This window comes from Carica papaya, chromosome 9, assembly GCF_054855325.1.
Source record: "Carica papaya isolate Zhongbai chromosome 9, ASM5485532v1, whole genome shotgun sequence".
Lineage (NCBI taxonomy): Eukaryota > Viridiplantae > Streptophyta > Magnoliopsida > Brassicales > Caricaceae > Carica > Carica papaya.
The window spans coordinates 15,965,786-15,980,550 of NC_142317.1; the positions used below are offsets into that span (position 1 = coordinate 15,965,786).

Here is a 14,765-nt window from a genome sequence, read left to right on the forward strand (position 1 = left end):
ATATTCATGTGAAATTTATTTAAAAATTTATATTTATATCAATTAGAAAGTTATGAAATTTTGAATTTTTTTTTATTTTAGTAGTAAATAAATTTTGAATTTAATGTAAAGAAAACTAAATAGTTTTACAACATTTTGATTGGGTTTTATTATTATTCTAATAACAAGTCCAAGCAAACCTTTTTTTTTTTTTTTGGTGGTTTATGAAAATACAGTAAGTGAAATTATGGGATAATAGTTTTCTATGATTATGTTAAAAAAAATAATTTTTATTATATAAATAATCACACAAAATAAAAAAATATATTAAATTTATGGTAGTTTAATAAATATATTTATATTTATAAGAAAAATTAAAAAAAGTTTATTTATATACAAAATATTTTCTAAAAAATACACAAAATGTTTCTTAAAATATTATTATAATCAAGTAAATTATTTATTTTTTTAGTACAATAATTACTTATATATATATTAAACAGAAGATTAGTGGTCTAAGTATTGGTGATTGAGCTCTTTTGCACTTTTTGGTGGATAGTGGTCTGTTCTTTTTTTTTTTTTTTAACTAGACAGGATAAAAAGAAAAAGAAAGGGCATATCCAGGTTCCCAAAAATTTTATTAAAAGAAAAAAAAAACAAACAAACAATTATTCATTAAAAAAAATTTTAAAAAAAAATGGCATGAAAAGTTTTTGGAATGTTTGACTGGAACTTTCCTTTTTTTTATTTTTATTTTTTTCTAACGTGTTTGATTGATTGTATTTTTTTCAAATGATATTTATTAATCTTCATTTAAAAAGGTTGTTAATTTTGATTAGTTTCGTCCTTAATTTAAAACAAAGAAACATAATGCAAAATTTTCTTATGTTGGAGAAATAAATTCTTAAAATATACATAATCACAACAAAATAAAAATAACATAAAATTTTAATGTAATTCGATAATATGTCTATATTTACAAAAAAAAAAATTGATAAAAAAATATTTCACTATGTAATTAGACGGTACGTCACCAATAGACTAACAAATTTATTTATACAAAGAATAGTAAAATTTTTTAAGAATATATATTAAATATTTTTTAAAATATTTCTAAAAAATATATATATATATATAATATAAATATTAGAATAAATATAAAATATCGACCAGAGTATAAATAAATATTATAAAAATTCAAGCTGTATCAATATCTTAACACACATTACTAATGTGTTCTTTTTTTTATTTGTTAAATATGAAATGAGAAATTTTAGATATTAAAACTAAACATTAAAAAAAAAAAAACAGAGACACAAACAATAAACACATGTAAAACTCATATGTTATCAAAATTTTAGGTGACTGTAAAGAGAAAATTTATAACTGAGAAACATATTTTGATTTCATATTCTTATATATACATATATTAAAACATTGATTAAAGAAAATTCTGCATTTCATACGTAAAATTTTAAATCAATCTTAAGAATATGAATGCATATAATATTGTAGAATAACATACAGTAAAATTGTTTGATGATGTACTATAATACATATATCTAATTAATTAATTAATTATAGAAATAAAAGAATAATAATATGAAGCTCAAAGAAATGATTTTTCAAAATTTTCTCTCCATATAGCATGGTCGATGCATCAACAAGTTTCATTTCATTGAAAGTACACATGGGATCATGCAATATAACTATAAACACTACTTCCATTCCAATCTTAACATATCACCAATGCCCATCCAACTAGCCTAACCCCCTTAAAGCATCAACATTGAATTTGTATGTTCTTTGTGTAGGAGAGGTAAGCATACCATTTATAAAGGTCAAGTATTATAACTTGACCGTGTAAGGTAATATCTTAGAGCTCCTAATTCTTTAAAATTCTCTAACTCATTATAGATGACTAATCTTTTAAGGATCGAAAGATGTGATACTACCAACTTAAAAAACCATTATAAATTAGTTTTTATAAGATGCAGTGGCTAAACCTCTGTCCAACGGATCATGAAGCAATAAATATATATTGGGACTTTTTTTTTTTAATAAGTTAAGCTTTCACACTTAGATTACATAATTACATTTGGAAATAAATGAGTCATGGAGTTCTCTTCCGTATACATTGTACAATGACTATCAACCTATATTTCTCTATTAGCTAGTCATGATTTTACTAGTATTATATCATTGCTTACTCTTTAGACCAGATGTTTGATTTAAGGTAGCCTGAATTACTAAAGTTTCTTATAATAAGCTTTGTTCTCTCTTAATGATGGACCATCCCTAAGCCAATACTTAATGAACCAAGCCTTATAGTATCTGATTTGACTATCTAGTCTCCATCTCTTAACTGCATCTATGTTAGCTTATTTGTGGTAGCCTTTGACTTATTAGTGTCTTATAAATCTACATAACATCAAAAGGAAAAAAAAATGGATTGAATTAAATGAACATTCTAGATTGAGCCTTCAGGTAAAATTAAATTAAAGACCAGTGTTTGTACGTAGAATAACAATCTTTAGGTGCTCATCAGATTCGCCAATTAATGAGGTAACCATTTGTCAGTTCAAATGTGAACATGTTGTCCATTACTAATTCTCCGTATAAGACATTCTAAGAGATTTCTTTCATTAGAATAATCATCTATTTATAACTTGCTCCATAGTCTAATATTTTGTTGTTTGAATATTATCATTTTTAAAATATTATCACTCAAAATTTTGATAAATTAAAAAAATGAGTTATTCGTGATCTTTCATACTTATTTCTTAAGTGCATATTGAGATTCCTGGTTTATTTTTTTTTTACTAGATAATTTTCTTTGAAAGTTTGTCATTATAATTGAAGGATGAAGAATGATTAATAGATGAGGAAAGCATTTAAAAGAGGCACACGTCTAAATATTATTATTCTCATTTGTTTCATCATTTTACTTTTTTACTTTATTTATTCTTTTATGCATTTGTTTTTATTTTATAAACAAATGTCACGTATACATGCGCCTTATATATAAAACACAAACAATCACATGCGAGAGGCACGATAGAATAACCAGGCTACGTTAGTGGAATGAGTACGTTAAGCTCATGAACCTATAACTTCCATATTGACTAATATTGGATATTGTATATATTTTTGTCTTCAATGGAGTCAAGTACGATTTCATCTCATAAATGTAAATGAATTACTTTATTATTTTTAAAATATTTAAATATTATCTCAATAATAATAATCTTAAAAATATAAAAATTTAAATGAAATTTTTTATAGAAAAAAATATACAATCTAAAGATTTTTAAATCACTTAAACTATATCTGTTTCCTTTATAAAATTGATAAAAAAATCAAATAAAAGAATAAAATATTTGTAGTGACTTAGATTTAGTAAAAATGAAGAAATAAGAAAGGAATTAATTAATAATATTTATTACAATAATATGTTTTATATTTTGAAATATTATTAAGAATATTTTAATATTTATGGTTAAATTAAGAGAGGAAATAATAATTTAAAATTTAAAATTAAATTCAATTAAATACTAAAATTAAGAAACAAATGAGTAAAAGTGTTTTGATTTATTGTTTCCAAAATTTTCAACATATTTTAGAAATATATAGATTTTGGTGTATATTATTTTAAATTTAAAAAGAATTTTATAATTCATCTCGAAATAAATATAAATTTCTAAATAAATTCAAAAGTGAATATTACTTTTTAAGCGCTGCCTTGGAATTTCACAGGTGGCATCATTTTCTTCCGTTTCTCTTCGTGTTTGTTCTCTCTTCTGGTTTTGCTCGAAATCGGCAGCTAATTCACAGCCTACCTTTCCCCAAAATTCAATGAGATCAAATTAAATTACACTAAATTAAAGGTAGGTGATAGTACAAGGTAATCCATGGAGGACAAGAATCGGGTTTCTAATTCTAACCCTGAAGCTCCAGGAATTCTCAATTTGGGGGCTAGGGTTTCTGATATTTCCAATTCTCTCCAGGTAATTGTTTGTTCCTTCTAGTTAGAATTATTCAATTCTCTTATTTTGTTGTCTCCTTATTTGGGGGATTTGATTGAGCTAGCGATTTAAGTGTGATAAAGTTCTTAATTGGGGTTTGGTCTTGATTTAGGTCTTGTTAAGAGAGAAATCAATGGCTTATGTGATAAGTTTGAATCAGATGAGCCAGTAAGATTTCAAAACTAAGCATTTTCCGAACTGAAATTATTAGGGTTTTTTTTTTTTTTGATTGAGAAGAGTTTTCCTTGTTTTGGATTGGGAAAATGATTATCTTTTAACATTGTCAACAACCTTCAACGGTAAATATAACCCCTTTTTTTAACGGTCAACAGTACATATAACCCTGTGTCACTATTAAAGGAAAAAAAGGAGAACAAACAAAAACTGGGTTTTCTGGTGTATCTTTGATGACAATTCTGGCTACTTCGGGTTGAAATATTAAAGTCTCTCTCTTTGTTGATTTTTTTTTTTTTTGGTAGATTGCTGTTCCAGCGTCTATTTAAATATAATGCTTGGACCCTAACATTGTAAAATGCAATTTATGATACTTTACGGAAAGAATGTTTAGTGCATTGAAAGCTGGGTATCTTATTGTAGATTGATGTTTCATTGCTTTGTTGCTAAAATAGGATGATAGGTACCTAGCAAACCAGAAAATGCAATCTGATTCGGTAGCAACTAATGATCGTGATGTACAAAGAATAAGTACATTTGGAGGATGTGATACTGGATTTCCGGAAAGCATCAAGGACGTAAACAATGAGGGGAGAGAACTGAAAGGTGGCCAGAAACGCATAGGAAAATTCTTTGTTTATGGCGCACCACTATCTGAAGAAACTGGGGCTTGGATTCCTGTATCTGTTCCACCCATGTTGGAAAATGATCATGAAGAGTGGGCTCGGGGTTTTAGCCTGAATGGAGGTTACTTTCCTGAAGGGGATATGGGATGGAGCCAATACATTGGAGAGGATAAGGAGTTGACAATGTGGGATGTGGTAGTGGAGATGTTACTTGCAGCACGTGGGAAAGTTAGTGCTTTTGCATCAGGTAATAGTCCTAGATATAGCTTTTCATGGATTTCGAATCATATACTTGAAGAAGCTTGGCAGGAGATGGCTCAAACACTTGCAGATGCCAATTTCGGCAATGCAAGGGAAATTCTTGAAGCAGAGCCAGCCAGGTGGCTGGCTGACAGTGCTGCTTCTGCTTGTATGTTATGTGGGGTGCGGTTTCACCCAATAATGTGTTCCAGACATCATTGCCGATTTTGTGGAGGAATATTTTGCAGTGAGTGTTCTAAAGGAAGGAGCTTGATGCCAGCAAAGTTCCGTGTTTCAGATCCCCAACGAGTTTGTGATGTATGCTGTGTGAAGCTTGAGTCTGTGCAGCGGTACCTGATGGACCAAGTCAGTAATGCTGCTCAGTTGCCTACCCATGACCTAACAGATCTGAGTACTTTAAGATCCTGGCTTAATTTTCCGTGGGGACAATCCATGGAATATGAGATTTACAAGGCAACAAATGCAATTCGGGGTTATATCGATAAGGTAAAAGTAAATTTTGATTTTCATCCTTTCTGAATGGGTAATCATTGTTGTAGAAGTGATTGAACAGTAACCAACAAATTCAGGTGGGCAAAAGAATGTCTTTCCTTTGGGCCTCAGTTCCAGGAAGGAAGCTTGATAGTTTAGTAAATGCAATAGCCATATCCATTATTTCATTGAAATGGAGCGATTAGATCTGTCTTTTCTATAACTGATTAAATCTTTTATAATATTGAGATTTTCTCTACTTATCCTACAATTCTCTGTCATTGCTTTTTCTAATGGAATATCATTTTTCAGGTTGGTTCTCTAAAACCTGAGAGGTCAATTCCAGATGCCATTTTACAGCAAGCAAAAGGTCTTGCAATAATTACTATGGCAAGAGTTGGAGTGATGGTTACTTACAACATTGGGACAGGGGTTGTGATTGCTCGTAGAGACGATGGCTTATGGTCTCCACCCTCTGCCATTTCCTCGTTTGGTGTGGGATGGGGTCCTCAGGTGATCTAGTTTGTTCACCTCTAGTGATTTTGGATTGAGTAGAAGAAGATGTTTCTGTTGTCTTCGTGTGTGTTCTTTATGTTGTTGAATATTCAGTTGATGCTGCTGTATATAATTGTTTTAGTAAAGGTTAAAGTGTTTTATTTCAAATGGCTTAACAAAAATTTCCTTCATGTTCTCAACTGGTGATATTTCCCTTTTCTGATTTCTCTTTTTTCCTTCTTTTGTCATCTCCTTCTGTAAACTAAACAGACATCCAAACATAGCATCCCGAGTGCCCTTTATTCGTTTCTGATACTTGAGAAGAAAACATACAATAAGCTTGATCTATCAAGATACCTTCGATCTTATGATTTTCTTTTTGGTTTTTCATTTTCATAATTTGAAGTTTGTATTCTTGCAGGTTGGAGGAGAATTAACAGATTTTATTATTGTATTGAGAACGGATGAGGCTGTCAAGACCTTTAGTGGTAATGCTCATATTTCAATTGGAGCTGGAGTGAGTGCAGCAGTTGGCATTGTCGGACGGACAGTGGAAGCTAATGTACGAGCTGGTGATGGTGGTTATGCTGCTTGTTATACATACAGCTGCAGTAAAGGTATCTTTATCACCTTAGTTTAACATTTCTACTGAAAAAAATTGAGACATTGATGCAACATTTATATTTATTTCCCAGGCATGCAATGCCTTTCTTGAAGCTTGTTAAGGCTTGCTATGCTATGCTAGCATGGTCATAAAATAAAACAAAAAAGCAAAGAAAAGGTTGTTGTAAATGATTTTTAACTACAAGTCCCTCTTTCATCGTAAATCATTTCCTCCTTCATTGTTATATTATTTCTTCTCTTATATGTGCCTTCTCAGATTCTTGCAGAAAAGAAACAAGGTAACTAACTACCTGCTTATCATCCTGAAGAGTGAAACTGGAAAAACTAGTAGTCTTCCAGATTTGCTGGAATAGATGGGATGGGCATATATAATCATGGACCCGGATGTGTGTGTTTATCTGTATATCTGAGAATAAGACCTGAACATATGTCCTCTGTGGGACCCTCTAGCATTCTTGAAATGTTAGGCTCGACTTGGTACTTGAAACTATATTATTAGATTTTGTTTCTAAATTCAAATACAGGTATAAACAGAAATTTAGGAGGCAGTATGTGTATATATCACTCTCAAGTATAATCAGAATTAAGTTTTGTTTGATAGATAAAAGTATTTTCTAATTTTATTTTTATAACTTCATGTACGTTTATGTCCAAAAACATTTTAGTTAGTTAAAATGACAGTAATATTTAGGGAATGCCAGTGAATAAAATGATGTAGTTTGAAAGAATAGAAAGTTGTTTTTAGTATTTTTTAGAAAACTTTTTATTTACTTCAGTTATTCCATGAACACAGTAGGCGATCATGCATGTGTAATGTATAAAGACATGCATAAGACATGAATTTTAAAAACGAGGATAGGAAGACATTTTCATTTACCAAAGAGAGATATTTAGGAAACATTGACAATTTTTTATTATTTTCAAACTCATGATTATTATTTTTCAGATTTTGTTTTTATTTTCAAGAACCATAAAAGCTAAGATATTTTCTTATCCCAGGTAGAGCCGGAGTTTATTTGTTTTACTGGTTAACATGGTAGTTTGACTTTTGAGGTCAGTTCATCCACCTTAAGCGATGATTACCTCTATAATTGGAAGCATCACATGAACCAAACCATCACTCTTGGCAACTGATACATTCTCTTTTCTTGTTCATTTCCTATGTTATGTGTGATATGTTGAAATTTGACCACTGAATGTGCAGGTGCTTTTGTTGGTTGTTCCCTTGAAGGGAGCATCGTCAGTACTCGCACATATGAGAATTCTCGATTTTATGGTAGCCAGTCTGTGACTGCATCGGACATACTTCTTGCGAAAATGCCTAGGCCTCCTGCTGCAGCCATTCTGTATCGCGCTCTGGCTGATCTATATAAGAAGCATGAAAGGTGATGCAGTTTGTTGTAGATAAAATTATTTGCATAAACAATCAATAAAAATGTGGATGAAATGATTGATCAACATTTTATTGATCGATCAGTTACACATTGTTGCCATTCTTTGTCAATGTAAATAATAAGTGTGGTGTAAATTGTTCATGTGTAAATTGCGATGTATATAATGATTGATAATATCAAAACTCTATGCTGTCTCCGCGATGTCTGAAATTCTTACATTGTTCATAGGCCAAACTTGTACAAAAGAAAGCCAAATTCATTTCGGTTGCTTGTTTTTCTGGCAATAGAGATCCTACAGCAAGTGCCACCTTTTGCGTGTTAGGGAATGCAAGAAATTTCAAAGACATCTATATGAAAACAGTAATTTCAGGTTTTTCTTTTTAAATAAGTGATTATCATGGGAATATATGATAAGGTTGTAATGTCTCGGGTTTTTTTTTTTTTTTTTTTTTCTTTCTCTTTTCACTTCTAATAGCGTAATTAAAACAACCAATTCCATAATCAAATTAGTCATGTACATAAAATTGGATTGCTTGTTTTTCTGGCAATAGAGATCCTACAGCAAGTGCCACCTTTTGCGTGTTAGGGAATGCAAGAAATTTCAAGGACATCTATATGAAAATAGTAATTTCAGGTTTTTCTTTTTAAATATGTGATTATCATGGGAATATATAATAAGGTTGTAAGGCTCAGTTTTTTTTTTTTTTTTCCTTTTTCCTCTTTTCACTTATAATGACATAATTAAAACAACTAATTGCATAATCAAATCAGTCATGCACATAGAAACACTATCACAATCTCATATTCAAGGTCAAGATGAACTCACAATCATGCACGAGACATCGCATACAATACAACCGTACTCACTATCTACACTACTATCAACATTTACACACTCAATTCTGTCAAAAGAAAGGAAAATCTTTATCCTGTCGCTGTATACACTAAGTTCGGACACCAGTAACTTTGAGCCGGACTCTGTTCCTACATCATCTGTAAAGAATAAAGGGTGAGTACATATAACTCAGTACAGTAAGAATCAAGTTACAGGTATGCGATGCAACAATATAAAACCTCATACTTCTACTAATATTTCATTACTTAACCCAAGCCCCACCTTACTATCACCATGAGACTACTCAGGGCTAAAGCTCAACCCGGTATCTCAACGATCATACCTATCAAGGGTGACCGTCCCCCAACGCCACCCCAAGCGTACCAACATTGTCACCCACCACCAAAATCAGCGACCACCATCCGCCTCTCGACCCCTACTAGGCCACGCATGCACACCATAATCATTCACTCTCGTCCCCAACATCGGCGACCATCATCCACTTACCGACCCCTAACGGGCCACACACACACACAATGATCATTCTCTCCCGTTACCAACATCGACGACCATTAGCCACCTCTCGACCTCTAATGGGCCACACACACACACAATGATCATTCTCTCCCGTCACCAACATCGGCGACCATTAGCCACCTTTCGACCTCTAATGGGCCACACACACACACAATGATCATTCTCTCCCGTCACCAACATCGGCGACCATTAACCACCTCTCGACCTCTAATGGGCCACACACACACACAATTATCATTCTCTCCCGTCACCAACATCGGCGACCATTAGCCACCTTTCGGCCTTTTATGGGCCACACACATACAAAGTTATCATTCTCTCCCGTCACCAATATCGGCGACCTAACCCCCATGTCCGTCGGGATCTCCTGACTAACACCACTATCGGTGACCAATCTACTCTCTCTACTCGTAACCACCAATGTCAGCGTTCCCCCTATAGTGTATCCAATAATATTTAACATGCACACAACCGCAAATTCCCCTTGTCGACCACTAAGGTACGACAACCTATATATAATTCCCACCATGCATGCTCCACAGGTCTCCCTTTCCTACTCTCTAATTTCCCAGCATACCTTTACTCCCAACCCCGTTTTCCTTTCTTCTGCCTGCACTAATCCCAACCTCCCATTGCTCCTCGTTCTCCCTTTTCCTGTGGCACACTCTAAGTGTTCCCACTCACACTGCGTTTCTCATTCTCTCTCCTTCTGCGGTCTCCTACAGGTATGCCCACACAAATATGCTCTTTCTCATCAATCTCAACATCCACACTCCTCCCCCTAATGGACCTCACTCACACCGCATTCCCTCTCCGTCACAGACTTCACTCACACTGCCTACTCCTTCTCTCTCTCCCCCTTGGTGCTCACCCGGTCCTACTCTCTCACCAAGCCCCAGCAATCACACTCCTCTCCCTCACGAACCTCACTCACATTGCACACTTACTCTGTAGCACCCGGAAAGGAGGAGAAAAAAAAAAAAAAACAAGGGGGGCCACGTCAGCAGCCATGTCAGCAGGTCCGGTCAGCAGTCCCGGCCAACCGGGGCCTGCCACGTGGCAAGACCGCGTCACTCCGAAAGGAGCCATGTTGGCGATCCGCGTGGGTGCGATCCGACGGCCCAGATCAATCGCGCGATCGGACGGCCCAGATTCAATCGCACGGACGGCCCAGATTCAATCAAAAACGAACGGCCCAGATTAAAACGAAATGAACGACTGAGATCAAAAGGCAAGGGGTTATAAATAGAACCCCCACACCAGACCACAAACCCTAGCCGCCCGCCGCTCGCCGGAGAAGACGAACCAGAGGCCGACCGCCGCCACCCGCCGCCGCACCGGGGAAATTTCCGACCGCCGATCGAGGTAAATTTCATACCCCGACTCGTTTTTCCCCGCTGATTCCTCTTATGGCCAAATCGAGGCCGAAATCCCGGCTAAACGGCCGGAATACGCGGTCGAAGCCCAGCGGCGCCGCCGCGCCCCTTCTCGGTTTTTGCCTCCGACGAGGCCCTTCCCGGCCTCCGTTCGATGCAATTTTTATATCACCGTGATCACCATTCTTTTCTCTACAGGTTGACCGGAGCCGAATCACCAAAACACGAACCTCGCCGGAGAGCTGCCGCACCCGAGAGCGCCGCCGCCGGTAAGCTCCATTTTTATGTGATTTTTTGGCCCCCCGAGGGCCCTAGGGTTGTTTTCTGACAAGGACCAATGCGAGTGTGGCCGAATTCGGCCGAAAACGGCCGAAAACAGCCAACCCGAGGCGACTCGCCGCCGCCAGCGGCGGCGCCGTCGCCGGAGCACGGCGGAACCGCCGTGCCGGAGTTGCGATTTGGGCCGAAAGAGGCCCTGGGCCTAATTTGGGTTTTTTTTGGAACACGTGCAGGTACTGTTAGTGTGTTTCAGTTCCCTGGGAAAAATTCAGGGAAAATTAGGGACGGCCTGCAGGCGCACTGTGAATCGTATTCGGATCCCGAAAACAAGTAAGGACCCCTCACCCTATTTCCTATCACGGTATTAAAGTTCAAAATGATAAAACGGTATTTCTTGAATTAACGAATGTGTGAAATTGCTTAAGGTGGCTATTGGAGCCCGAGTCTAGTGTGATTGGTGATTTACTGTTATTTGGCCTGTTTACAGCTTTAAATGCAAAATGAGGTTTGATGTGTTCATTTTACAGATTTGTGTGCATATATTACGTTTTTATTAATCATGGGTTGAATGACTGAAAAACTGATACTGTATGTTGTCTGTTTGGCATGAATTACTGTTTTACTTGTTTGTATGTGAATTGATGATGCTGACTGAGGAAAAGGAAAATGAAAGATTGTGTAGACTGACAATTGTATTATGGGGGTCAGCCTGACTAGATATCCTGGGAGATGGTGGACGGACCGGGTCCGTAGGGAACCCTACCGTGATTGTGGTCTCACATGCCGGACGGGGTATGGAGATCTTACGGTTTTGGCGCCCATACCGGACGGGGTATGGGGACGGCCCGTTTCACCCTCATACCGGACGGGGTATTGAGGTTTATGGTTTTGGCGCTCATACCGGACGGGGTATGGGGACGGCCCGTTTCACCCTCATACCGAACGGGGTATTGAGGTTCATGGTTTGGCGCCCATACCGGACGGGGTATGGGGACGGCCCTGGAAACTGGTTGTGGATGTTAAAGGTTAACGGGTAGCGGAACCCCTATGGACCCCCACGGATACTAGTAGGCTGGTAAATGAGAAAAAGATATGTTGTACAATGATTGAATTACAAGAGGCGTGATAGGTGTTATGTTTTACAGCTTATATTATTCAATGATTATGATAATGTTATTGTTTTTCTTACATTGTTTTCATAAATTCCACCGAGGTAAGTGGATGGTAAAGGTTTTCATGTTAATAAACGAGTTTGTTGTAAATTATGCTCCATTGGTCTTTTGTGTTTTTCTACCCACCTTTACCTCCGTGACGGTGAGATATCGTGATGTTCTTACTGGGCTAGTGTAGCTCACTCCTTATTTAACCATTTCAGATCAGGAAGACATGGTTCCCGAGCCCGTTCCGCAGGAGGACGACGAATGGGATGCCTAGAGACTCTGTAGTCATACTCATAGTTTTATTTTCGAGTTTCTCTCTTAGTTAGTTTAATCTTTTATATTTTAAGTACGTTTTTGGTTTTTCGTGTAAGGGATGTTAACTGAAATTTTGATCTCGCTTCTGCATTTGATATATTTAAATACTCATTTCATTTTAATATTTCCGGGGTCGTTACATACTCCATTACCGACTTCACTAACTCCACCTACTCATTCTCTCTCCTCCCTCAGTGCTCCCCGAACCTACTCTCTCTCGCAAGGCCCCTAACAATCACATTTCTCTCCCTCATAGACCTCACTCACATTGCAAATCCTTCTCTATCTTGGCCTTCACTCACTCCACATCCCTACCTCTCTTTCGGACCTTACTCCCACCGCCATCCTCCTTCTCTCTCCTCCCGCGATGCTCACACAGATCGGCTCTCTCTCACACACCTCACTCACACCACAAATCCTTCTCTCTCCCGGCCTTCACTCACTCCGGATCTCGACCTCTCTCTCGGACCTCACTCACACTGCCATCCTCCTTCTCTCTCCTCCCTCGGTGCTCACGCGGACCTACTTCCTCCCACATACCTCACTCACACCGCACACTCACTCCCTACACGGCCTCCTCCGTACACTGCCACCTCTATATGCACTCATAAATAAACACTACACCTCTAACCAAGCTAAATCTCTCATCAGCATTCCAATCCTAAATCCACACATAAAATTGAATATTTACCGTACCTCCCATTTCCATTTTCCTTCCTCCTGCCGATCGCGCTATCACCGTTCGTGGTCTCCTTCTCTCTCCTGTCTTGCTCCTTTCTGCCCCGATTCCCTTCTCTCTCTTTCTGGAACCTTCCTTCCTCTCTTCTTTCTCCTTTCCGCTCTCTTCCTTCTCTGTTTTTCTATTTTCTTTTTTTTTCCTCTCCTCTTTTTCTTTCCTTCCCTATCCCCTATTTATATCCCACCAGCTTCCTCAAAACGACGTCGTTTTCTCATTTCAAAACGATATCGTTTTCCCTTTTTCAAAACGACATCGTTTTTTCCTCTTTAAAACGGCGTCGTTCCTCCCCCCACCTCCCCCCCCCCTCTTTTTTTTTAGTTATACTTGTAATCCTCAATACGAAAATGCCATTTATGGAAATATTTATAACTGTTACATTATTAGGCTTCACGCTTTTATTAAAAATTGTTTAAATATGTTTCTTTAAAATTGGGTTGGATTGGTTTAAATTTTGTTTGATTGCGGTCAAATAAATTTTTTTGAGGAGACAACAAACAAGCATCACTGTTATTCTATAAATTGGGGATAAATGATATTTTCTTTTTTGTTCTGTAACATATGTCACATTTAAACTATATATTCTCATAAGTGGTAAATGTAATCTAAGTGGTGAGTGACTACTCTTATTTAGGAGGAACAGGTTCTCCATCATGGAGGTAATGTAGTGTCAACTAGTTTATCAGCTATGATATTAAACAAGTTTGAACATCTTTTTCTCTTAGACATATTGGTTTATAAAATGAAATGACATATTAGATTGTGTCCTCAATAAAATATAGTTGCATAAGATTATGTGCTAATCACCTTTACCAAGCTTTTTTAGCCCAAGTAATAACATCTTGTGCTCCTCTTTCATCCATGGAACATCTTTCTTTCACTTGCAACTTGAAGAAGAATCGAGAACAAAATCCTTGGAGGCATAATTGTTACTGTGATCTTGACTCTTTATAGACGAGTTAGTTTTATTTGACCTATTTTCGTTATAGGTACTAGAAGCTAATTTGATATAGTGGTTAAGATTGTCCATTCTAGCACTCTTTTAGATCTACCCATTAGTCAATAGAACCTCGAAGAGTTTGACCCTGCAGTTGGGGTAGATCCAAGAGCGCAATAACGCATCATCGTATCTTCCTTTTTGAATTCCAAAAATTAGATTAGAAAAAATTAGGTTGCATGAGTATGATGGAATCGGGATTGAGGATCATATCTTGTGGATATCACAATGGTCCAGAAGAACGTTTCTCTAACTTTTGCATATGGGAAAAGAAGGAAGTATTGATTTATTATTTTTGTTTCATCTGTTAACGGTGTATGATCTTAAAAAAATTAATTGTTTTAAACTTAAATTTATTTAATGGAATAAGTGTTTAGATAGAAAGAAAAATTAAATAGTGCAGAGATTTAAATGGAATAAATCAAATAATACAATAGCTTCGAAGGAAGAAGATAGACAAAAAGAAAAGAAATGATTAAGA

The 14,765-nt window shown here is 36.2% G+C and overlaps 1 protein-coding gene across 1 annotated transcript; it reads left to right on the forward strand.

The window, feature by feature from the left end:
• The first annotated feature begins 3,706 nt into the window (after positions 1 to 3,706).
• LOC148240123 (RING/FYVE/PHD-type zinc finger family protein) lies at positions 3,707 to 8,250 on the forward strand. Its single transcript, XM_088211620.1, has 5 exons — positions 3,707 to 3,986; positions 4,634 to 5,551; positions 5,849 to 6,049; positions 6,453 to 6,648; positions 7,860 to 8,250. Exons 1-5 carry the CDS (start codon positions 3,891 to 3,893, stop codon positions 8,042 to 8,044), a joined length of 1,596 nt encoding a protein of 531 aa, XP_088067746.1. The 5' UTR covers positions 3,707 to 3,890; the 3' UTR covers positions 8,045 to 8,250.
• Positions 8,251 to 14,765: the final 6,515 nt, after the last annotated feature.

Excerpts from the sequence above, each read along its gene's own strand:
- LOC148240123 (XM_088211620.1), top strand. The coding sequence starts at position 3,891 with ATGGAGGACAAGAATCGGGTTTCTAATTCTAACCCTGAAGCTCCAGGA. Across the intron at positions 5,552-5,848 it reads TTCGGGGTTATATCGATAAG|GTTGGTTCTCTAAAACCTGA; the intron begins GTAAAAGTAAAT and ends ATCATTTTTCAG. Across the intron at positions 6,649-7,859 it reads TACATACAGCTGCAGTAAAG|GTGCTTTTGTTGGTTGTTCC; the intron begins GTATCTTTATCA and ends CTGAATGTGCAG.